General features: G+C 49.6%; 10 protein-coding genes across 10 annotated transcripts; 4 read left to right on the top strand and 6 right to left on the bottom strand.

Moving 5' to 3' along the window:
- Window positions 1–952: 952 nt before the first annotated feature.
- N7481_005887 (mitochondrial 54S ribosomal protein uL2m) lies at window positions 953–2,225 on the bottom strand (the record flags this gene model as incomplete). Its single annotated transcript, XM_057265106.1, has 2 exons — window positions 953–1,054; window positions 1,122–2,225. 2 exons carry the CDS (start codon window positions 2,223–2,225, stop codon window positions 953–955), a joined length of 1,206 nt encoding a protein of 401 aa, XP_057122826.1.
- Window positions 2,226–3,294: 1,069 nt separating this feature from the next.
- N7481_005886 (B-type cyclin nimE) lies at window positions 3,295–4,943 on the top strand (the record flags this gene model as incomplete). Its single annotated transcript, XM_057265105.1, has 4 exons — window positions 3,295–3,303; window positions 3,418–4,581; window positions 4,638–4,776; window positions 4,843–4,943. 4 exons carry the CDS (start codon window positions 3,295–3,297, stop codon window positions 4,941–4,943), a joined length of 1,413 nt encoding a protein of 470 aa, XP_057122825.1.
- Window positions 4,944–6,107: 1,164 nt separating this feature from the next.
- Window positions 6,108–6,988, top strand: N7481_005885 (HIT family protein; the record flags this gene model as incomplete). Its single annotated transcript, XM_057265104.1, has 3 exons — window positions 6,108–6,356; window positions 6,433–6,523; window positions 6,735–6,988. The coding sequence occupies 3 exons, from the start codon at window positions 6,108–6,110 to the stop codon at window positions 6,986–6,988; spliced, it is 594 nt and encodes a 197-aa protein (XP_057122824.1).
- Window positions 6,989–7,189: 201 nt separating this feature from the next.
- Window positions 7,190–8,811, bottom strand: N7481_005884 (tRNA (guanine-N2-)-methyltransferase; the record flags this gene model as incomplete). Its single annotated transcript, XM_057265103.1, has 4 exons — window positions 7,190–7,359; window positions 7,420–7,625; window positions 7,680–8,554; window positions 8,698–8,811. 4 exons carry the CDS (start codon window positions 8,809–8,811, stop codon window positions 7,190–7,192), a joined length of 1,365 nt encoding a protein of 454 aa, XP_057122823.1.
- Window positions 8,812–9,381: 570 nt separating this feature from the next.
- On the bottom strand, window positions 9,382–11,104 carry N7481_005883 (putative histone deacetylase SIR2; the record flags this gene model as incomplete). Its single annotated transcript, XM_057265102.1, has 5 exons — window positions 9,382–9,564; window positions 9,622–9,801; window positions 9,859–10,410; window positions 10,474–10,784; window positions 10,882–11,104. The coding sequence occupies 5 exons, from the start codon at window positions 11,102–11,104 to the stop codon at window positions 9,382–9,384; spliced, it is 1,449 nt and encodes a 482-aa protein (XP_057122822.1).
- A 383-nt stretch (window positions 11,105–11,487) lies between these two features.
- N7481_005882 (ACL4 family protein) lies at window positions 11,488–12,751 on the bottom strand (the record flags this gene model as incomplete). Its single annotated transcript, XM_057265101.1, has 2 exons — window positions 11,488–12,118; window positions 12,186–12,751. 2 exons carry the CDS (start codon window positions 12,749–12,751, stop codon window positions 11,488–11,490), a joined length of 1,197 nt encoding a protein of 398 aa, XP_057122821.1.
- A 386-nt stretch (window positions 12,752–13,137) lies between these two features.
- Window positions 13,138–13,904, top strand: N7481_005881 (RWD domain-containing protein; the record flags this gene model as incomplete). The annotated part of the gene is made up of 2 exons (XM_057265100.1): window positions 13,138–13,204; window positions 13,279–13,904. 2 exons carry the CDS (start codon window positions 13,138–13,140, stop codon window positions 13,902–13,904), a joined length of 693 nt encoding a protein of 230 aa, XP_057122820.1.
- Window positions 13,905–14,149: 245 nt separating this feature from the next.
- On the bottom strand, window positions 14,150–15,126 carry N7481_005880 (LYR motif-containing protein; the record flags this gene model as incomplete). The annotated part of the gene is made up of 3 exons (XM_057265099.1): window positions 14,150–14,797; window positions 14,865–15,025; window positions 15,087–15,126. 3 exons carry the CDS (start codon window positions 15,124–15,126, stop codon window positions 14,150–14,152), a joined length of 849 nt encoding a protein of 282 aa, XP_057122819.1.
- Window positions 15,127–15,574: 448 nt separating this feature from the next.
- Window positions 15,575–16,260, bottom strand: N7481_005879 (E2 ubiquitin-conjugating protein MMS2; the record flags this gene model as incomplete). The annotated part of the gene is made up of 5 exons (XM_057265098.1): window positions 15,575–15,635; window positions 15,690–15,769; window positions 15,834–15,959; window positions 16,034–16,113; window positions 16,185–16,260. 5 exons carry the CDS (start codon window positions 16,258–16,260, stop codon window positions 15,575–15,577), a joined length of 423 nt encoding a protein of 140 aa, XP_057122818.1.
- Window positions 16,261–16,671: 411 nt separating this feature from the next.
- N7481_005878 (uncharacterized protein) lies at window positions 16,672–22,012 on the top strand (the record flags this gene model as incomplete). Its single annotated transcript, XM_057265097.1, has 6 exons — window positions 16,672–16,749; window positions 16,806–16,872; window positions 16,933–17,106; window positions 17,160–17,366; window positions 17,421–17,509; window positions 17,564–22,012. The coding sequence occupies 6 exons, from the start codon at window positions 16,672–16,674 to the stop codon at window positions 22,010–22,012; spliced, it is 5,064 nt and encodes a 1,687-aa protein (XP_057122817.1).
- Between the last annotated feature and the right edge of the window lie 28 nt (window positions 22,013–22,040).

Genomic DNA, 22,040 nt, shown 5'->3' with positions numbered 1-22,040 from the left:
GGCAGATGATGATCGGATTTCAAAGCGATGACGAAAGTGACAGCCCACCGCTTATCAGGGTGAATGACTTGCAGGGGCTTCTTCGAGATGAGGTAACGAGGGCAGACCTTCAGTCACATTCGCGATCTGTTCATAATTTGAAGGGGGTTGCTGTTCGGTGGGGGGGGGTATGAGCAGGAACAAGAAGTTCGGGAAGCCCGCGATGAGAAGTTGAACTTCGTATCAGACTGAGAACGCGTTGTCCAATCCAATCCCGAATCCCGAAGGACAAAGAGTTTACCATAAGGTTTAGGTCAGGGTCTCGCTGTAACTTATCTATCTTTGAGATCCAACTCCTTTTTCTTTAATTTGAAATTTTAATATAATATAATATTTTTTAAGTTCAAGTTTGGCTGTTTCGACGAGCTTCGAAAGGAGACTATGGAAAAACGGACAAGGAAACTGGAGGTGCTTCGAGTAAAAAGAGATCGGCGTCTACGTACGACCAGCGCTGCCTGGAGAGGTCGGGGCGGGTCCCGCAAAGGGTCAACCCGCAGATCGCGCGACAAGTTTCTACTTCAACTTCAGCCACTCGTATCTACGTGGATCAAGTAGCTTTCCGAATACGAGCCATGTGAGAATACGGATAATACGGAGCACACTACGGAGTACCTATGACTATATTTACACATGCCAAGGTTGAACAAAGATCGATCTATTTGCTTCCATTTTATGGGCATGGCCTTGGACCATCATACTATACAGTGCCCCTTCTGCCCGGAAGCCAACCAATGATAGAATAAAACAATATTTTCCAAAACGTGTAAAGAGACATGGAGGTAAGATATCGTACAGAACCCCCCTGAAATGACGGGGTTGAGGTATAGAAGAGGGAAAAGCATTGATTGCAAGGCAAAAGTGCAATGCTCAACTGGCAACCGGAGACACAAAAGACTAAGACGGAGACTTGAGACTAGTTGTATCCACGGCGGCGTTGACCCTGGTTGCGGGGTCTGGGGTGCACCACGGCCTTGTTGATCTTCCACTTGGGACGGGTCTTGTAGCCAGACTTGGTCTAGAAAGAGGAAGGAAATGTTAGTGTTGCAACGAGAGAAGGAGTTCACCACACGAGAAGGACATACCGGAATACCCCAAGGACTCTTCGGGTCAACATTACCCTTGGACTTACCACGACCACCACCGTGAGGGTGGTCCATGGCGTTCATAGCAAGACCTCGAACAGTAGGACGGATGTTAAGCCATCGAGATCGACCGGCCTTACCCAACTGGGTGTATTGATAGTTGGGGTTACTGGTAATACCAATGGTAGCGCAGCAATCCTTGTGGATAAGTCGACTTTCACCACTGGAGAGACGAACAGTAATGTGTTGGGCCAGACGCTCTTGCTTTTGCCTTTCACGCAGGGACAGGATCTTCTTCTCAGTTTCCGGCTGATCTGTTGAATCGGCCTCCAGTTCCTGCTGCCGAGAGTCACTACCCTTGGCCACGACAGTAGCATAGGTACCCGCACTACGGCACAGCTGGCCACCCTTTCCAGGGCGTAGTCCAACGTTGAAAATAGAAGTTCCAACGGGGATCATGTGCAGGGGAAGGCAGTTTCCTCTCCATGCAGTTCGAGCTGCCAACACACCAGGATCGACTGTACCACCCATGCTCATCCACAGGTCTTCGGGGATACCAGACATATAGCTCTGCACGGTTTCGCCTGCTCGCATTCCATCGGGAGCAAGGATGTAGCTCAATTGCTTGTTCTCTTTGCTGCGAACCAAAGCAATGTGTGCGGTACGTCCAGGATCATATTCGATGCGCTCCACCAAATGAGGGCCAGCGGCCATTCGTAAAAAGTCAACAGTCCGGATACGGCGCTTCGCACCACCACCGTGGTGACGAACGGTGACTCGACCGCTGTTGTTACGTCCACCCTTGGCATGACCACGCTTAGGGAAGGTCAATCGGTGAATGGGGCGGCCTTTGAAAAGGTGGTCGTTGACTGGTCGGCGCAAGTGACGGACACCGGGAGTACGAGGAATGTATGTGCGGATCTTGACACCGGAGTCATCTCGGGTTGGGGGAGGAGCAAATGTCGCGCTAGCATCGAATGTCGAGATTGAAGGCTTGTCGGAGGATGTGGTCTCGGTTGATGCAAATCGGCGGACTGGTAGGGTCGGCAGGGACCTAAAGGGTAGCTGAATTGCCCGGAGGGCAATCCTAGGCTGAAGAAGCATGGCACAAGTGAACCAAGCAACGGAGAATGCGCAATGGCAAAGATGGTGATGGAGTGCTTCCCACGAAGAAACCGGACAGTCCAATACGCTCTTGCTACCCTTCCGCACCGCCAACAAAAAGTTCGGGGTTCACGTGATTTGAGAAAAGCACCGCCACAAGAACAGGAGGCAGCAGTAGCCACTGTGGCTGGGGCGGGAGGGATGACATACACGTGACGTTTGGTCGCCGTTGCCGGGCAACGGCTTTGTTGATTGTCACGTGGCCATGCTCCAGCGCGCGAGGTCATCAATACATACGCGTATTTACAGACAATACCGCCCTGCCACCTCCCCTTCATTGCTGGATCTACCCTTCCATCTGGACCGAATCTTGAATTACATTTGCCTATCAAGTTCTGGATTCTCAATCTGCAATTCACAAGAAAGAAAAACACAAAAGCAATATAGTTTGAGAGACAAAATAGCTGTATTTTCCACGCTTGAAGCTGTGTACAACGAGCTCTGCGCGACTTGCAGGTGGGGCGTCAGTCAGTTTTGACCGGTTTTCCGCGCTAGCACAGTAGGGCCCAAACATCGCTTGGCCCTCTCAGGTTCTTCCTTCTCCCTCATCATCATTCCACTTCAAGATACCCCCCTCCCCTCCCCAACTCCATTATTCTCGCCCGAATCCTATCCTCAGGATTCCACGTGTGATCTTGAATACCTCGACACCCTTCAATCCCGGATCGGCACGCGTTTTCCGAACGGCAGGACCAGGGTCAACGCGGGTTTACTCAACATCAATATCAACTTGTATGCAGCGTGTATTGCGACTCATTTTACTCGACACTGCCCCGACTACTACATCTGCCAACAGGCAAGTGTAGTCCCTTTCAAGTGAATACATTTTCACGCGTGGTACGTGCATCTTGACCTCGACGACCGTCTGGTATTTTGGTCTCCACTGGGGCAATTATGTCCAACGGAATGCTGACCTGAGCCGGACAGGACAAGGAGAACTACCTTAGATCCCCATTCCTTTTCTCTCACCTTGCCCCGTCTCCCTCTTCTCTTCCCCGAGTCTAGCGCGATGCCTATGGTAAGCTGAACAAATCCTTGATAGCTCGTGTTTCGGAACGAATCTCACGCCCTGTATCAAAGAGCTCACTACGGGTTCTGGTCAATCTTCAGCTTAAAGCTAACTCCGTCATAGACGCGTACTAGTCTCCGCACTCGAGGCGCGATGAACGAGAACGATGAGAACGGCCCCGCGGCGCGTGTTACGCGGGCCAAGGTCGCCGCTCTTAGCACAGACGGTGCCGTTGATGCAGTGAAGAAGCCGATGCAGACCAAGCGGACTACCGCAGCCACCACGCGAGCCCCTCGCCCTGCTCTTGGCGATGTCAGCAACTTCAAGAACGATGGCGATGCCGCTGCCACCAAGGGCGGCAAGAAGGCCAGCACAGCGAAGGGTCAAGTCGCCACAAAGCCACAGGGTGGTGTGCAGAAGCCAACACGAAACAAGGATAGCCGAGCACCCAATTCCGGACCTCGTCCCGCTACAAAGAAGCCCGAGGTCAAGCAACGGCCAGTCAGTGGCGCCGGGGCTATCACCAACCACAAACGCCCATCGGACAAGAAGGCGGAAGCTCAGGAGGAGCCCCCTTTGAAGAAGCAGAACTCTCGGTCGAAGGAAAAGATCACAATTATTGAAGAAGTGGAAGAGAAGGTGCTGTCGGGTGAAAAGCCCCTCGACCTGGACACTGAGGACTTGGATGACCCATTGATGGCCGCGGAATACGTTGTGGAGATTTTCGACTATCTCAAAGACCTCGAGCTAGTGACTCTGCCTAACCCTGAGTACATCGACCACCAGCCGGATTTGGAGTGGAAGATGCGTGGCATTTTGGTCGACTGGTTAATTGAGGTTCACACACGATTCCGTCTTCTTCCCGAGACTCTGTTCTTGGCTGTCAATATCATCGACCGCTTCCTGTCCGCCGAGGTTGTTGCTCTCGATCGTCTCCAGCTTGTTGGTGTCACCGCCATGTTCATCGCTTCCAAGTATGAGGAGGTCCTTTCTCCCCACGTCGCCAACTTCAGCCACGTCGCCGATGAGACCTTCTCTGATAAGGAAATCCTCGATGCTGAGCGCCACGTTCTCGCTACCCTGGAGTACAACATGAGCTTCCCCAACCCCATGAACTTCCTGCGTCGTATCTCCAAGGCCGACAACTACGACATCCAAACCCGAACCCTGGGCAAGTACCTTATGGAAATTAGCCTCCTCGACCACCGATTCATGGGCTTCCCCCAGAGCCAGATTGCTGCCGCCTCTATGTACTTGGCTCGTTTAATTCTTGAGCGTGGTCCTTGGGTTCGTTCTCTCCTACATCTACATCATTTTGTCTCTAGCTGACCATTTCCCAATAGGATGCCACTCTCTCTCACTACGCCGGGTACACTGAGGAGGAGATTGATCCGGTCTTCCGCCTGATGATCGACTACCTCCACCGCCCTGTCTCCCACGAGGCCTTCTTCAAGAAGTATGCCAGCAAGAAGTTCTTGAAGGGTATGTCCCTCCCCCCCACCTAACTTACTTTGTCTGGATATGCCTTTCTGACATTTTCAATTACAGCCTCTATCTTGACACGCCAGTGGGCCAAGAAGTATCACAGCATGTACATTGACAGTTCGCTCTCGGAGCCGTACACTTATATCAAGGACAGCGAACAGTAATCATGCCGTTGACGATGTTATGCTAACCCTGCGTCGCCAATGTCACTGTCCTTCATGACGATCCCAGGGCTGTTGCGACTATCCGACCAGGGATTCCAATTCCTCCATATGTTGGCATTTCATTGTGCTGGTATCAGATACCTTTTTGCATATTCTTAACGATGGCTTGATTAAATTTGTTCGCTTCGGCATTTTGTCTTCTGTGACCGGGGGGGTGTTCGGCGCTTTAGCCTTGTGGTTTTGTTCGGGTTGTTTGCTTTTCTTCTTGCATGGGGTGTCTGTTCTCTTGTCTACCCTGATACCTTTCTATTCTTGTTATCGGTTCGCGTGACCGGCGTCGGATTCTATCTTTTTTTCTTCTACTCCTCTTCTTTTCAGATCGGAATTTTAACTTATTGCCACCATTGATTTATCTCTTGTTTGTTTCCATGTCTCTTCGCGGCAAGGTTTGGGATGGTGTCTTGCCTTTCCTCATCCTCATTCCTCCTTCTTTTACTGTCGAGGTAGGGTCCGCACACGGAACAAAAGCATCTTTTCAAGGCCGGATAATCGTTGATTGATTTTGTTGGTGAGCTTATTATGTTCACATCCACCTTCTTACCCGGGGTATGGATATTGGACAGTTGGGTTGGCAGGGGTAATATGAGTTGAGTTGGTCTGGGGTTTGAGCTTTATTAGATTAGCTGGTTTTCTCTGATGGGTGCAAGGTGTGATTAAGTTACATGCGATTCTGATTCTGATCATTCACGTCCTCTTCAATTTTAATATCATGCACATAAGCGTCTTTTCGACCAACTGCTGAGCAACAACTTGTCCCAACCCCACCGCATCTTGCTTCTCCACGTAGGCTGGGCTGGGGTTGACAACTCCCGTAGCCGAGGTTCGCCGCCTGCGCCCACGGCTGGTCTCACCTCAGGTCTGCTACACTTTCAACGACTTGCCAGAATCAATATTAGACAACTGCTCGGGGCTTTCACCTAGTCGAAGCTATATCATTTCCTCGGGTCGGCATTTTTCTATTCATAACCACCACCAGACCCTCCCAGCCTACGAACCTCGGGTGCTTCAGTTGTTTGCGATCTAGCGCCTTCGCTTTCAAGGGGTGTATATACCATTTCAGTCGGTCTTATTTCAAAGTTTTAAGTTCGGAGTCTATCTCCCACCATGTCGTTCGATTCGTCCTGTCCCTTTTGCAATATCGCCCTCACAAATCCAACCCTTGCTTTCAACGGGTCTGGACCGAGTTCAAATTCTCCTGGTCAAGATCCCGACTCAACAGCTCATCTCATTCTCTCCACGGAGCATGTTCTCGCCTTTTTGGATATAATGCCCCTCACACGAGGCCATGTCCTTGTTGCACCGAGACGGCATTACGAAATGCTCGGGGATATGGATGTGCAAACTAGCCAGGAGGTACGCGACTGACTTCAAGTTTGCGCTCCTCTTCTCTAACTTAACCTTTGACTAATTTAATTTCCGAGAACTCCAGGTCGGCAAATGGCTTCCTATTCTTTCAAGGGTCGTAACAAAGACTATATTTGGCGACGAAGAGAGACATTGGAATGTGGTGCAGAATAATGGTGTGTGCCCTCCTTCCGTATCCCTTTTCTCCATCATGCAAGGCGTACATACATTCCATATATCAAGGATATTGTCTACACATACACAGCATATTCAGAAAGCGATGAAACTTGGAAGCTGGCTTTCTTTTCTTTTCTTTTATTTATTTTTATTTTTTTGTATTGTCTAGTACAACACGTTACTCGGGCTACCGCTAATGGGATTAAATAGGAGCTAGAGCTGCGCAACAAGTCCCCCATGTCCACTTCCACATTATTCCTCGCCCATCTACAGAGTCTTCTCGGTCACCAAGCTTCGCCATGTTCGGTCGCGGTCAACGTGATGAGCTCGAAGATGAAGAGGGTGAAAGATTAGCCCATTCTATGAGAGTCGAATTGGCGGAAGAAGTCAAGCGAATTGAACGGGATGAAGGTGTTGTCCTCGACCTGACTGCTTCGGACTTGAAACGTCGAGGAAGGTTGTAATACATCCCATAATCCTAGGCATCCTCCCCAGCCTTTCCGGGTTGTCCTTTCTCGATGTACATATCCACACTCTGAAATGTGGTGGCTAGACCCGCCTATTGGCTAGATTATGAATAATCCAAGATGACACCTCATTGTGCTGCGGGCCTGCTGTGCTCTGACCTTGGGGGCCCATGTCTAGACATGTACTATGCGAAAGTATTAGCTTGCTGGTACCCCATTTGATTGATCGTTGTCCGCATGTACCTTGCGCCGGAATGCATTAAGCTCATCTGCCATAACGCCCTCTGCATCGACATAACTTCTCCCTTGCGTAATATCAGATGTTTCTCCGTCAGGGAGACGTCTATATGTCATCAATCTCCGAGACCCTATACCCCATTAGAATCAGTAATCTGGGTTGAAAGCAAACGCATCATATCATTTCTCACATTTTTGAAAGTGTTGGACGGAAACATTGACAACCTCCAAATTCGGATGCATGGGGACTGGGAACTTGTGGGCTTCATCACTTGCTGTGGGCATCCACATTGCCAAACGGCCATTAGGAACAAGGGTGCGAACTGCGAAATCGAGAATATCTCTCTGCATAGCTTCGAATCCATAGGGCCGTTTGGGCGCGATGTAGTCGGGCCGGCTGTTGATAATAGTTAGCACCGTTGACGTGGTTTTCGAAATGAAAGAGACATACTAATGAGCAGCAACTCCATCGATGAAGACAGGCTCCTTCAAGACACCATCCCGCGTTCCCAGAACCCGAAGGCCTTCGCGCACACCATATGGCGGGTCACACGTAATGCCATCAAGCAAACCACAGTTTCGCAATGGCGTATTGGTGAGGTCCGACGTGAAAAGATCCATCATCTTGCTCTCGAGGTCATATTGCTTATAGTTCCGCAGAGCAGCTATTTCGCCTTTCTCACGCTCTTCATCCTTTCCACGAAAGCTGCGCGGGTCAATATCCGAACCAAGAGTGAGTGCCCCAAAGTGCGCAGCGGCCACCAAAAAGCTTCCTGTCCCGACAAAAGGGTCGTAGAAAACCTTACCCGGAGCAGCAAGAGCCATGTTCGCGGTCACTAGACTGAGTTCCGCATCCATGGTGGTTGTGCTGATGTACCGGCGCTTCTTCAGATCATGTTTCACGATAGTATCTCGATCACTCCTGGCAAGGAAGCGACCCATGTAAATGTTCCGTGGCTCTGTTATCTTTTTTGTGCCTATGAGACTTTGCTCGGCATCTGAGACATACTCTTCCATCACAAGGAACTGCTCATCGGGGTTCTTCATGCGAATGGGGCCCTCTAAGGCCATATATCCGAACGAATTAATGATCTCTGACTTCCGGGTCTGGCTGCGTTTGCCTGCAAATGTGTCCACCGAGAACGAAAATATGGACTCGCGGTACTGCGCCCAGCGATCAGAGGACCGTTGGCGAACAGCGGCATGCACCTCATCATAGGTTGTGCCTTGACCCCACAGCTCAGTGACGTCTTTAGCAAGCACACTTCGCTTGATGATCGCGCGCGCTGCATCATTGTCTGGCAGCTTTACAACGCAATATGGTGACTGGGGTGGGTTTAGTTAGCTGATATTGTCCGTAGATTGGCAATGACTGGAGAGTAGAAGTATGCGAGTCCGAATTCAGAAGCCAGGGCTTTAATCTGGGTCTTTCGGGCCTACATTCAATGCTCGCTGGGCTCATCACTTACATGGTCGTTGTAGGAAAGAAATTCTATGTCGGCACCAACAAGCGTGGCAAGTGCCTGGATTTCCGGCTTTCGGAAGTTCTCATGGCATTGAGCAAACCGAATCAGGTACTCCATCTTGAGCGAGTCGACTGATTCTGGCAGTCTCTTTCTTTGAATGTTCGTGGGGGGTTGAATCACGGAGCCAATTCAATGGTGGGGTGTCTGCGGGATCGGGATCGATTTTTTTTTTTTTACCTTCGGGTCCGCCTCAACAACCGTACTTTGGCGTCGGGATATTGGCATGGAGCCAATACTATTGGAGTTGCAAAATTAAACCAATTTCAGTTTCAGAAGAAGCTTTCATTTAGAATAGGTATGGATAGAGCTTATTGATCAACCTTTCTCATCGTGGCATTACTATATATTCTCCACACCAGTACAGTACTACGACTACTACTACTACTAGTACTAGTACTACTAGTATATTCGAATGAATAACGCAAACTAGTAAATGCTGCCACGAATTCACTATGATCATAACTAAAGGGAATCAAAGTCATATCTATCAAGAAAAAACCATAAAACCATGAACCAGATAATCGCAAGCGCCGAGAAAATATCCACATAGGCATATCAACACTTGAAGATAAGACAACCATGAAGATGTTTATCTTTCATAGAGAAATCATTCCTGTAACACCGCCGCTATGCGCCAACCACCTGAAATACATGTCGTGACTCATATCCCTCTACGGGAGTAACATCTACCTTTTCATCAACGGGTATCATATGGTGTTTTAGATCCCAGCCGGCCCGGCGGCAGAGTTCTGATACAACCACGTCGCAATCACCCAAAAGATCAATATCAAAACCAGTGTGCGACACAGGCTATACGGAGAGATTAGTTCAGTCCAGTTGAAGGGAAATGTCATCGATAAATCTCACCGTGCGTGATATGTAGATCTGCGGGATATCGCGCGGCAAGATCCCCGGCACTTCTGCAACGGGGGCCACCTTCAGCGAAGTTCCAATAACGATTACTAGGTCGACTAGCTCCCTATCATGATGAATAAGGCGACGACCAAACTCGTCAGGAAGATCCTCGCCAAAGAAAGTGATATCAGGCTGGAAAGGTAAGCAAATCAATATGGGGCATTCTGAAATGAACATAGATCGACGAACCTTCATGACACCAGGAGTTGGAATTTCATAGTCATCCTCATCCGAGCTATCTTCAAATTCCTTCCGATCTTTCTGACACCCGTTGGAACTTCGCTTTCGCTTAAGCCCTTGCGGTTTCAGTGCATCAGCTTCGATGATTTGTCGACAAGCGCTGCATTCAGGAACATTCCCCGCCTTAATTTCGCCAAAGATCGCATCACCCGAGACCTTGTGTTCGCATTTGACACAAGTCGCAGTTGCAAAGGACCCGTGGCATTGCACAATATTCTCCGGCAGAACACCCGCATTGGCCTCAATGTTGTCGATATTTTGAGTGTAGTTGGTCAACAACTTGCCCTTGTCCTGAAGCAGCTTGATGAACCCATGCGTCGGTGAATATTTCTTTTCGGTTGGGAGGATGTCCTTCGCGATGGAGAAGAAGATACTCGGATCTTCCCGAAAGACGTGAATATCAAAGACTTCTTGTGGGTCGCTTAGACCAAGGTGCTCCAATTTTGAGTAAAGACCGGTATCCTTTGAACGGAAATCAGGAATTCCAAGACTCGTTGAGATCTAGTCGGTAGAAGAGACATTAGCTTCTTGTCCTACGAGAAGTTTCAAAGAAAGTATACTTACGCCCGCGCCGGTCAACACGATGATGTTTTTCGACTCCCGCAGAAGGCGCACAGCATCATCGATAGTGTTGTAATCGGGAAGCTTTCGTCGACGAGAGAATTCACGCGAGATGGCGATCGCGAGAAGAGGGTGAAAGGACTCATCGGGTGCGCCTTCGAGAAACGCCGGGGGAACGATGCCGAATGCAGTGCATAGCTTCTTCGCTGTCACGGTCTCACGCACGATGGTCTCTTCCACAAAGGCAGCCTTACCGATCGCGTGGAGCCGATTTCGAAAAGTGACGGCTTCTTCAAGAGTACAGGCACCGGGAACTATAGGAAAACGCGCATTGTGAGCTTGAGTTTAAAGGTGGATTCCAATAGCGGGGATGTCCGGGGCAAGGGAAGAAGGGATATCAGGGGCACGTACCAAGTCCATCGCGCAGCTGTTCATCGCGCAGCATCTGGATTGTGTCATCGCCAGACATAGCATCCCAGCCATCTGAATCATCGCTGTCGGTTTCGTATACGGAGGATGCCTCCTCCAACGCGACCGACTCCGCGTTGACCGACTCCGCGACGTCGACAGCCTCCACCCCGACCACAGGAACCTTCACCGGGGTCTCCCCGCTAGGCGCTGGTACGAGATCCATCCTGCAGGAGTTTAGGCAGCCTCAACGTCTCGTTCGCGCAGTGAGCGTCGACAAAAAATCGGCATATGCAACCGGAGGCGAATTTATCCGGCGCCGAGGTAAGTGGCGAGGGACAACCGTGGATGGGCGAATGGGCGGGATAGGCAGATTGATGGACTGGTGGATTGGTGAGTGGGGGAAACAACTTGAAAGAAGGGCTTAGGCTTAGGGGGGATAAATGGTCTAATGTATAGATGGGCTACTATGTGTCGTTGAGAGGTACCAACAATGGGCGACAAACGTAACAAAGACGGGCGGGAAATAAGAGGGGTAAAAAGAAAGAGAACATGTACATAGTGTATAGATGTATAGTAAAATGTCGCGACTTTTTGGGTGTTCTTCTTTCAATCGGCCATTTCGTGATCATCATCAGAGTCTGCCTCGATCTCACCGTCCCATTCGCCTTCACCTTCAGCCTCACTATCGTCATCCATATCTTCACCAATTTCCTGGTTCATTCCCTGAACCAGTTCCAGGGCATGATCACGGAGTCGCTCATCCTCATATTCTAATACTTCATAGAGTTTCAAGCTCTGCTTGAGCCATTCCCGACTGGCCACCAATGACGCTTGTCGCGGGGATTCGGAGGGGTCTTCCTCTGTCACATCCTTTGGCGCCTGCTGCTTCTCCGCTAGCAGATAGAGACACCAGCCTCCGAGGTACCATGCTTCAACACTCTGGTCATCCTCGAGGATCAATCGCTCAAGAACTTCCAAGGCCTCGAATTCCAAAGAGACTTCCATCAGAAGTCGTGCAAGACTGATGCGCACTGCAAAATCGGGAATAGTGAGGTCCTCTGGGGGTAGATCTTTCCAAATACCGGTACTTTTCCGGAGCGCTGCTTGGGCATCCTCGGTTCGCAGCTGTGATATACGGATAGATGCGAGAGTCTGCAAGACCTCGGGGGCATCTGGCGTCACCGTAATAGCTTCTGTGATAAGGGCATCGCACCGGGCCTCTGCATCTTCTTCCCATCTAAAAAAAAGAGAGAAAAGAAAATGTAAGTAACGAGAAAGCATAGGTCGAGACAGACGAAACTCACGAAAGATCGGTCATATAGATTTCGGCAACAGCACAGAGCGCATTTGACAGCTTGGTCTTTTTCTCTTTGGAATTTTCAATATCTTCTTTGCTGGTTTTGCCTTCCAGGGACTGCAAGACTTGTCGTAGGGATGCGACGCCCTTTTCAAACCATTGAACACTCTCTGCACCACCTTGCTCACTCAATTGAGCGAGCCACAGGAATTTCTCAGAACCCCCACCCTCAGACTCGGAAATAGAGCCATTGGGATCCAGCTCCACGGCGCGAGTAAAGCATTCCCTCGCAGTATCGATATCGCCCAGCTCAACGTTGATTTCTCCCAGCAAGTTCACTGCTGGTAGCTGTGCCGGTCCATTGTCGCCCGCTAGATCAAGCGCTTGCTGTGCAGTTGGCAAAGCCTCATCGGCACGACCTGTTTGTAGAAGGATGGTGGCTTGATCGAGTAATGTGGAGGGATCTTGGGCCATGCTGTGTTTCGAGACGGAGCCGCCGGGGCCGAGGACGGATTTTTGGGAGGATTTTGAGGACTTCTTCGATTTATTCTTTTGCAGTCTGGGTTTACCCATGGCAATTTGTCCCAATTAAATGTAAAAAAAGGGTGTGAATGGTCGTGGTCAATGTAAAGGTAGCGGAACGCGGGGGACCTTGAATTAAAAAAAGTTGAAGCTCCAAAAATTGGGTGTTTGACTGGTTTGCATGTGGGACCGCAAGACCCAATCGATTGGGATTGACATCGCCCGCACTGGGTTTGCGACGATGGATGCGATAACCCCAGAAGACATATAATTCACCAGCTCTGTCCCGTCAGTTTTTCTTTTGGGGATAACCAAGACTTTCTGTCTCTGTCTCTGTCTCCGTTCCCTACGTTCTCCCCTCACAGAACGCTCTCTTTTTCCCGCTTGGCCAACTCGTCCCGCCAGTACCCCTCCGATCCGCCGGCGGAACAGACACAATGGGCCGCGAAGACCAAACAGAGGAGCGCGAAGTCCTCGATTCAATCTTTCCTGAGGAGATCACAGGTGAGTGTGAAATAGGCTCTAACCCGGAAAATTGAACCAAAGAGAAGTTATTGACCTGGAACCCCACTTGTCAGACATATCCGACATTTCCTACAGAGTATCGATAAGCCTTGAGGCTCCCTGGAGTGAAGATGAGGAACTAGAGCAGCCTGTGATCTGCTTGGAAGTTTCGTACCCGGAAGAATACCCCGATGTCGCGCCAGAACTCAGCATCTCCTCCCCACCCAACGCCCCGAAGCACCCACAACTGGATATCCAAGAAGACCGGGAGCGGCTTCTGGAGTCTCTCCAGCCTACGATCGAAGAAAATATGGGAATGGCAATGGTTTTCACTCTTGTGAGTGCACTGAAGGAAAATGCCGAGGACTTGATGACGGAGCGTGCGAATGCAGTCCAGGCCGAGAAGGACAAGGTAGCTGCGAAGGCTGAGGAGGAAGAGAACAAGAAGTTCCAGGGCACACCTGTCAACCGGGAGACTTTCTTGGAATGGCACGCAAAGTTTCAAAAGGAAATAGAGGAGGACGAGCTGCGGCAAAAAGAGGAGAAGGAAGCAGAGGACAAGAAGAAAAAGTCCAACAAGGACGAGAAGAAGCTCACTGGTCGGGAATTGTGGGAGCGTGGATTGGCAGGCAAGGGCGATTATGAGGATGAAGGCGATGATGCTCTGCCAGCTGTTGAAAAGCTTAAGGTCACAGCATGAGTTGCTATATAGTTAGTCAGTCATATTTAGCCGGGTTGCCAGACCCCTATGAAAATACTACCTCTGGTTTGAATTCTTCCCAACACATATCTCCCTCTTATGAGTTTACTAGGATTTTTGATTGATTACTTTCAGCATGGAAGGATATCGCATCAAAGCATGGGGTATCATTGTGTAAGTGAACGCAACTCAACATCGACTAAGCCATGTTTCTTTCAAGCACCGAAGGGGCATTTGTACATGATTCAATCTCGGCCTGCAAGAGAATCATCTCCTGCACGCCTCGCTTTTTCTTCTTCCTCTGCCATAGCGCGCTCCTTGAGTACGACATTCCACATTTTTTGGGCCAGTTCTGCAGCGGCTTCATCCGATTCACGAATCTGGTCAAATACTTCAGTGAGACCTAGTTGGTAATGCCGTGCCCAAGTAGATGGCTCCTGAGCACCCGTCATCTGGTCCCAACTATCCTCGTCTTTAGCGAAAAGAAGATCGATTGTCAATCTGTCTCGGCGCAGGATGCGCTTCCACCGTCTTTCCAGTTTATGCCGTATGACACCGCTAACATTTGTCGGTTGCGGCTTTTTGATTCGCAAGAAAGGCAGTCCCCGTGCATTGACCAGGACTGGTATTTTGCGCACGCCTTTCACCGGATGTGGACGGGATAAGATCGAAGATGTATTTGGATGACGCACTCGGGTCTTTTCCTCGAAACGCTTCGTTTCCAGTTTCCGTAAATCTTTGGCAGACAGGGGCTTCGGTGCCTTCTCCTCCCTGAGTCGTTTTTGTTGTGCCACCAATTCCACTTTCGCTTGTCTAGCCTGTTCAAGAATGGTGCTGAGTTTGCTGGCATCTTGGCCGTTGCCATTGGAAGCGGATCCTAGCAGGTCGAGTGTCTGTTTCCAGTAATTTCATTAGTATACTTGAAGTTCGACGGTAGACGTGGGAGAGGGGCGCGTGTACCTGATAGCCGGCTTGAAGGGAGTTTGCTATCTGGGTAGGACTATCTAGTCCTCTGTATTTCCGAAATTTTTGCTTGACGAGAGTTCTTGTCTCGCCGCGCCACGGCGGGCTATCGGCCAAGGGAGAACATTGTCGCAGGAGAGCTCGATAGAGAGATAAACCTAAGTTCCATAAAAAAAGGGCCAATATCAAACCAGGGCTGAAAAAGAGACAATGACTTACAAGCAAAGCGATGTACCCCAGAGGACTTAGGAATTAGCATACTGTGAAAGCTAGGACATGCGGCGAGATGGCGGAAGTTCTCCGCAGGAGAGAAAACACGATACCACGTGATCTGGATCGTACTTACCAGAATCGCGACTGGGGGTCTATACAATTTTTGAATGAATGTTGTAGATAAATACTGGAATAGGATTGGATGAGAATCGAAGATACAATCGCTTTTCGGAATGGGAAATCAGTCTTTACAGGAAACTGCCAGAGTCGACAAGTTGCATTTAGCAAGATGTCGAAAGGCAATACGTCATCTCATAGGAACTTTATGAATAAAATAAATTGGGCTGCGAAAGGAAGCACGCCGATGCTATCATGCAGAGAGACTGTACACGCTCTAGGAGAATCATCAGAGGAAAGAGGAGAAGCAAAGAAACGTAAAAGAGGACGGTCGTAATGCTTTGGATTTCTGGACCCTATTGATGAGACGTGGGCGTTTAGAAAGTCGAGCCCTCGGGGGGTTGCGGCAGCTTCTTATGCTGAGGCAACGCCATGTATCTATGAATCATGAGTTAGCTCTTGGCACATATTCTTAGAAAAGGGAAATTTCACCTCCGGAGCTCGATCAGAACTGTCTCCATAGTAAATTCTCGCTTCCACTGAGCCAGGCAAGGAAGCTTAGTAGGGTCCACCTAATTATTTCAATTACTTTCAGTTATGATTCTTTGGTATTGTGGCGGATGTTCAAGTCCCTACCTTGCCAGAGCTCTGGTCGACGCAGGGAATGTTGACTTTCGAGGTGAACTGGATGGTAGGAGGGTTATCGGGATAGTCGGGGCCGCAATGAATGTTGGCACTATATATCCGGTTCTCATGGACGCTCTAATAGAAACCTCGAAGTAAGCATATATCCAATACTCAATACCCAAAGTCAATAAGAAAGAGGAGACACGAACGTGAGGCGGTCCAAGAATAGTGCCGTTCCAGTTGCTCATCATCATATCTTCGCCATCAGCGAGACCATACGAGCATGCCTCTGCAATTGAGAGAAGAAAGCCATTGGTCAGTTGCGTGGTCCAGTGTTATCGGGGTGTGACGGGATCCTACCTGCACCCAGGCCCTTTTCGCCTTTCTCCAACTCTTCCAGTAGGCGGAAGTTCCGCGGAATCTTAGCGGCACACATGGTGAACTGTAGTAATCAAGAGATCAACAAAGATCCAGAAAGGACTCCGAAGTCAAGAAGCCGGGAAGAGGGCAGGAGGGGCAACCACCCACTTTCTGCCGCTTCCGACCGTCCGGCCACCCGGAACAGTCACGTGTGATATGGTCTTATCGAATGTCTTGGCATTTGGACCGGAGATGCCACGCCGGGGGATTGTTGACTGCTCCGCAATTTCACTGCACAGGCCTCAACAATACCGAGTATCGTGTAATCTAGCGTCCCATTTCTATTGCGGACGACTCGACAAGCTCTGGGAGTTCTCATTACGCGTTGATACGTGCCAAAACACCCCGGTATTGCGGACACTGCGACCTCCGAACATCAGTATAACGGGCGTTGGCCATGCGTTGATGGGATTATTCTTCATTGGAAATGTCCTCCCAATTTCTGCAGACCGAACTTGCCAACCTCATTCAAGAATCCAGGCGGAAAAATGCCGACTTGCGCAATGTTGGTCGACCCCTTGACCGCTATCTTTCCCCTGTGGCCACTAATAGTCGACATAGGCAGCAGAGCAATCACTCAATGAGCTGAAGGCGTTACCATCAACTTCTGAAGCGCAAATATCAGCAGGTATGCATCGGCTCCTGAAAGTTGGAAATTGAACATGAGAATGGCTGACATGTACTGTAGATCTGGTCCGCAAACCCACATTCGTGGAACCATTCATTATCGCATGCCATACTCGACATGCGAAACTTGCGGGTATCGGTGTAATTTGCCTTCAAAGGCTGATCGCTTCCAAATCGTTGCCATCTCATCGCCTGAAGGACGTTCTTGCTGGCCTGAAAGAGACCACCAGCCTGAGTATGTTCTGAAGCTTGGTAATGGATCTTGTACCAAATTCTAATGCTTTGCAGGTCTCGATATCCAGCTCAAGATCTTACAATCTCTACCGTCGCTTTTGCAATACTATTCGAATGATCTTAGCGGAGAATTACTTGCAAGCACGTTGGAAATATGTGCGACTTTGCAAGCAAGCAAGACGATTGCAGTCAGTAGCACAGCGGCTGCTACCCTCCAGCAACTCGTTGTTTCTACATTTGAACGAGTGTCGAGCGAAGACAGTAGGCCATTTTGAAAATTTCCCTATTACAGAACATAACTAATGCTTTCTGCAGGGCTTCCCGACGATGCCAAAACAACAACACATGTGAGCGTAGATGGCCAGTCTGTGGATGTGGCACAATTTGCATATGATGCTTTACTGGTACTGTGAAAGATCTTTACCTTAAATATCTTCGGTGCTGACAGTTATTCGCAGGTTCTGGATGATCTCTGCCGGATTATTGATGGTGAACAGTTGCAATTTCTACGCACCAAGACATTGTCTTCGGCATTTGTCCTGGAACTAATAGAAAGTATCATATTGAACAGCGGTCGGCTGTTTGTGAGCCACCCTGAGTTGTCACAGGTTCTTCGAGTGCGCCTCATGCCATTGACTGTACGATATTTGTCTGAGCGTCATTCGTTTTCAGAAACCGTTCGAGTGGCTAGAATTCTTCTTGTTCTTCTGAAACGCCACATGTCTCTCTTACCCGCCGAGTGTGAAATGGCATTTGGTCTTCTCACTCACTTGTTGGAACCGGACGGAACAGCGCCCTGGAAGCGAGTGCTATGCATGGAAGTGTTTCGAGGACTTTACTCCGAGCCTGGAGTTGTCCGGCAGATATACTCCCTCTACGATGGAGAAGAGGGCAGGAAGAATGTCCTGAGGGACCATATGGCTTCTCTTGTAAAGCTCGCTTCGGAAAAACCTACATTGATTGGAGTCAGCAGTCAGTCAACAATACCGCTCCGAGCAGATCACTCACGGTCTGCTACGGATGATCAAATCGCACTTGAGACTGGTGGCGTTACAGGTGTCATTGGATCATCGGTTCCTCAAACTGAGATCAAGGTACCAGGTATCAGCACTCAGTGGAGTCTTGTTAGAACGCCCTACATTGAGCATCTCGACAAGTCAGATCCGCCATTTCCTCCAGAAACATACATTTACAGCCTTGTCCTCAATTGCATTAGCAGCTTCGCCGAAGGACTCGCGAAATTCATTCTACCGCTCACAGTTCCAGACTTGAAACAGAAGCGCAAAAATCGATTGGCAAACCAAGAACAAGGTCCCGACTCTGCTAGATCCTCGCAGGACCTTCAAGCTCATGAATCGGGAAGGATCCAGCCCTCGTCCCCTTTGAAAAAATCCACAGCTCCCATCAATCCTTTGGATCTGCAGTCCCACGTTCAGTACTCTGCAATCCGGACGTGCGCCGACATTGTTGAGAATTGCTGGCCTGCGGTTCTTGCGACATGCTCAACCTTTCTTCGAGCATCTTTGGATGATGAGTTCTATCACAACCTTGTACGGGCATTCCAAAAACTGGCCCACGTGGCAGGTCTTTTGCGGTTGTCCGTCCCCCGCGATGCATTCCTTACGACACTAGGGAAAGCGGCCATGCCTGCAAGCACAGGCGGATCGAAAGCGCAAACCCTTGTCAATCCTAGTGCAAGTACCTCTCAAATCCCTGACACGCCTAGGAATAAACGCAAAAGTTCGGATGTACCTCGAATCAATCCTGTGCCCCCCGACCCCTCCGCCAGCGCAGCAGCGCAGAGTCTCCCGGTAGCTTTAAGCACAAGAAATCTTCTATGCCTACGAGCTCTGTTAAACCTTGGAATTGCACTGGGTCCAACATTAGATCAGCAGGCCTGGTCTATTCTTCTTGAAACACTGCAATATACTGGCTTGGTGATTGGTGCATCTAGTACAATGGTCAAATCGACGACTAGCGGAGAAACAACCGTCGTCTCTGGCAATGATGTTCCAACTGCAAATCTCGGAACCGAAGTAATTGCAGTGCAAGCAGCCTCAGCTAAGCTGTTTGAAAGCACCGGCGATTACCCTAGTGCTTCATTCCGAGAGATCTTACTCGCATTGCTCAATCTCTCCACATTCACCGAGCAAGAATCCCTGAAAGAATCTGCACAGGAAGTGTCGGAAACACCTAACTCGCCACAGTCGTCACGACGCCCTGGGGCCCTTAATCAAAATGCCCGACGAGTGTCACACACTGTGGGCAAGTCGAGGATGCAAGACGAGGAGCTGAAGTTTGTGCTGGAAAAGGGAAATGATCTGGCTAGATCGAACCTTGAGAGGCTTTCTTCACTTGATGAAGAAGACAATATCGCGTGGCAGCTTCTGACCCAAAGTCTTATTTCTACGTCTACAAATGTCGCCGTCAACCCTAGCCTTCGTCTACAGGCTAGTGGGATATTGAACACGTTGGTCTTCTTGACAATGAAACCGGGGGACGTCGACGATGAGAAGGCACGAAACGAGGTACAGACCCGAAACCTTCAAACTCTTAAAGACCAAGTCGCCTCGCTATATTCGTCGGACGCAGCATCATCAAAGTCACTTCCGATCACTGTGACAGAGATTCACGAGCAATGCTTGGAAATCCTGCAAAATATACTCGAACAATATGCAGAGACATTCGTGGATGGTTGGAGTCTCATCTTTGACTTGATAACCGGCGTTTTCCAAGGGATAGCAAAGGTTGAGAGTGGAGATAAACTAATCACCCCAACCGAGCGTAGGGCATCAGGCCTTCCTGCTGGACCTCGCTTGGTTCGTGCCGCCTACAAGTCTTTGCACCTTGTGGCTTCGGACTTCCTCTCTCTTCTACCTGCTACATGTCTGTTAAGTCTCGTCAATTCCTTGTCCAGCTTCGCCTCTCAAACACAAGACTTCAATATCTCCCTCACAACAACCTCGTTTTTCTGGAATGTGTCCGACTTTCTCCAAGGGCAGATTGAGAAATTTTGCATCGAAAGCCATGTTGACGCTTCTGTTAGCGAAGAGGAGTTAGGCAAGCTTACTTGTGACAGTGACCCCTCTGTTTCAAGGAACTCGCTTTGGCTTTTGCTACTGCTCCGAATCGTTGACATCACAACAGATCCGAGATCCGAGATTCGAAACAGCGCTATACATACTCTACTCAGAATCTTTGACGCATATGGACAACAGCTTTCCCCGAAGGCATGGCGCCTATGCCTGAACAGGGTTCTTTTCCTGATGGTGGAGGGTATCGAAACCAAACTACTTCAGCCCAAATCAAAGCAGGGCGGCGATACAGACGACCTCAGCTCCAAGGTCGCGACAACAGTTGTTATGATCAATGGCGTCTCGAATTTGATTACAAGCTTTTTCAATACCATCGTCAGTGATGAGGAGTTTGACCAGTCTTGGAAGCGACTATTGAAATACCTACAAGCTCTGATTGATATGCGCATTCTGGAATTCAGCGATGCCACTTTTGTCAGCCTCTCATCTATTCTCGTTCGCGTACAACCCTCGACTGGTATCAGCAAGGAAGCACTTCGGTGTGCATGGGACCTTTGGGCCAATGGCCACCCTGCTGCAGACGAAGCCGCCCTTGACCTCGATAAGCCCAATCAAGACGCAGCGCTGGCCTACATTCAATCCTTTCAGCAGATCTACCGACTGTACAAAGACAGCCTAACCACAGAACAAATCGAAAAGGTTCTCCAGCATTTGCGTCTGCTGGTATGGAACTCTGTATCCCCGCCTTACTCCCCGGATCTCGATCGTTCTTCTGCCGTCCAGGACTTGGTCATCAATTGCCTCAAAAAACTTTGCTCAGAGAAGGAAGAGTCGCAAGCAGCTATCTTGCTGAGTCTTGCCGACCTGTCTGACTCAGTATTGACAAAGTGGTCTCTTGGCGATGATTCACGAAAGCCGACGTTCGTGGCTTTCTCGAAAAGTATCATCGATCTGGTTGGTTGGTATATCGCAGATTTCGGTATCAAGCAGGATATCTTCACAAACGGAGCCTTGGCAACATCACTTGAGCATCTCGGTGCGTTGATCACGCAGAAATATAGATGGCAGGGCAAGGATCGTGAGCCTTTCCTCTGGCAGAAAGCTGTTACGACCACATTGAACGTCCTCGAAGCCGCTGTCCCGTATATGGAAAAGCATTATCCCGGAGCAAATGAAAAGAACGTCGCCCATTTCTGGCAATGCGTTGTCGACATTACCCATGGCATTGTCTCTGCTCGCGGTTTCCAGACTCAACAGTTAGCAAATGCACGTATACTATCCGATGAGGCTTTCGACATCGCAGCATTCACCCGTCTGAAGACGTTGGTACTTCCGTCACTAGGAGCATCTGTCATCCCAGAGGCCGTCCGTCGCGACTTCGCCTGCGCCCTCTTCCACTCCTCATTCATATACCCACCGCAACGTTTCGATCTTCCCAGTTGTCCCATCGAGCAAGAACCTCTCAAGGAATTCTATAAGATTCGCGACGGTCGCACGTTTGACCCGCCCCCAACGCTGCGTCCAAGGATAGCATATGTCCTCATGGATACATTCTTTGAGCTTGCGACGAGCGCCGCTTCTAAGGACGCCTCTGCTGCACCCAGCCCGCAAACTTTGCTAGCACGATCCATCTCGCCCTATCTTCTTCTTCGATGCGCCATCGCGATAAAATGCTATATCGCCGATCAACCTCTCCGCGGCTTAATGCCACAACCGACCCCGGCACGCAGGGAATTGCTTCATTTACTAGTCCACGCGGTCCAGCTTCGGAGCGAGCCCTCGGCCATTCCAGACCCCCCCGTCCATCAAGACGGTTACAGTGACGGCGGGAAAGAATGGCGATTCATCCCTTCATCATCGCAAGCATCTTGAATGGCTATATCCGTTGGTTGCCAAAGCC

The sequence above is a fragment of the Penicillium waksmanii genome (assembly GCF_028829765.1).
Source record: "Penicillium waksmanii strain IBT 27052 chromosome Unknown utg000005l:1.0-5232799.0:1.0-5237142.0, whole genome shotgun sequence".
In the NCBI taxonomy this organism is placed as follows: Eukaryota; Fungi; Ascomycota; class Eurotiomycetes; order Eurotiales; family Aspergillaceae; genus Penicillium; species Penicillium waksmanii.
The sequence above is the reverse complement of the archived record's forward strand: the minus strand, read 5'-3'. Positions and strand labels throughout refer to the sequence as shown.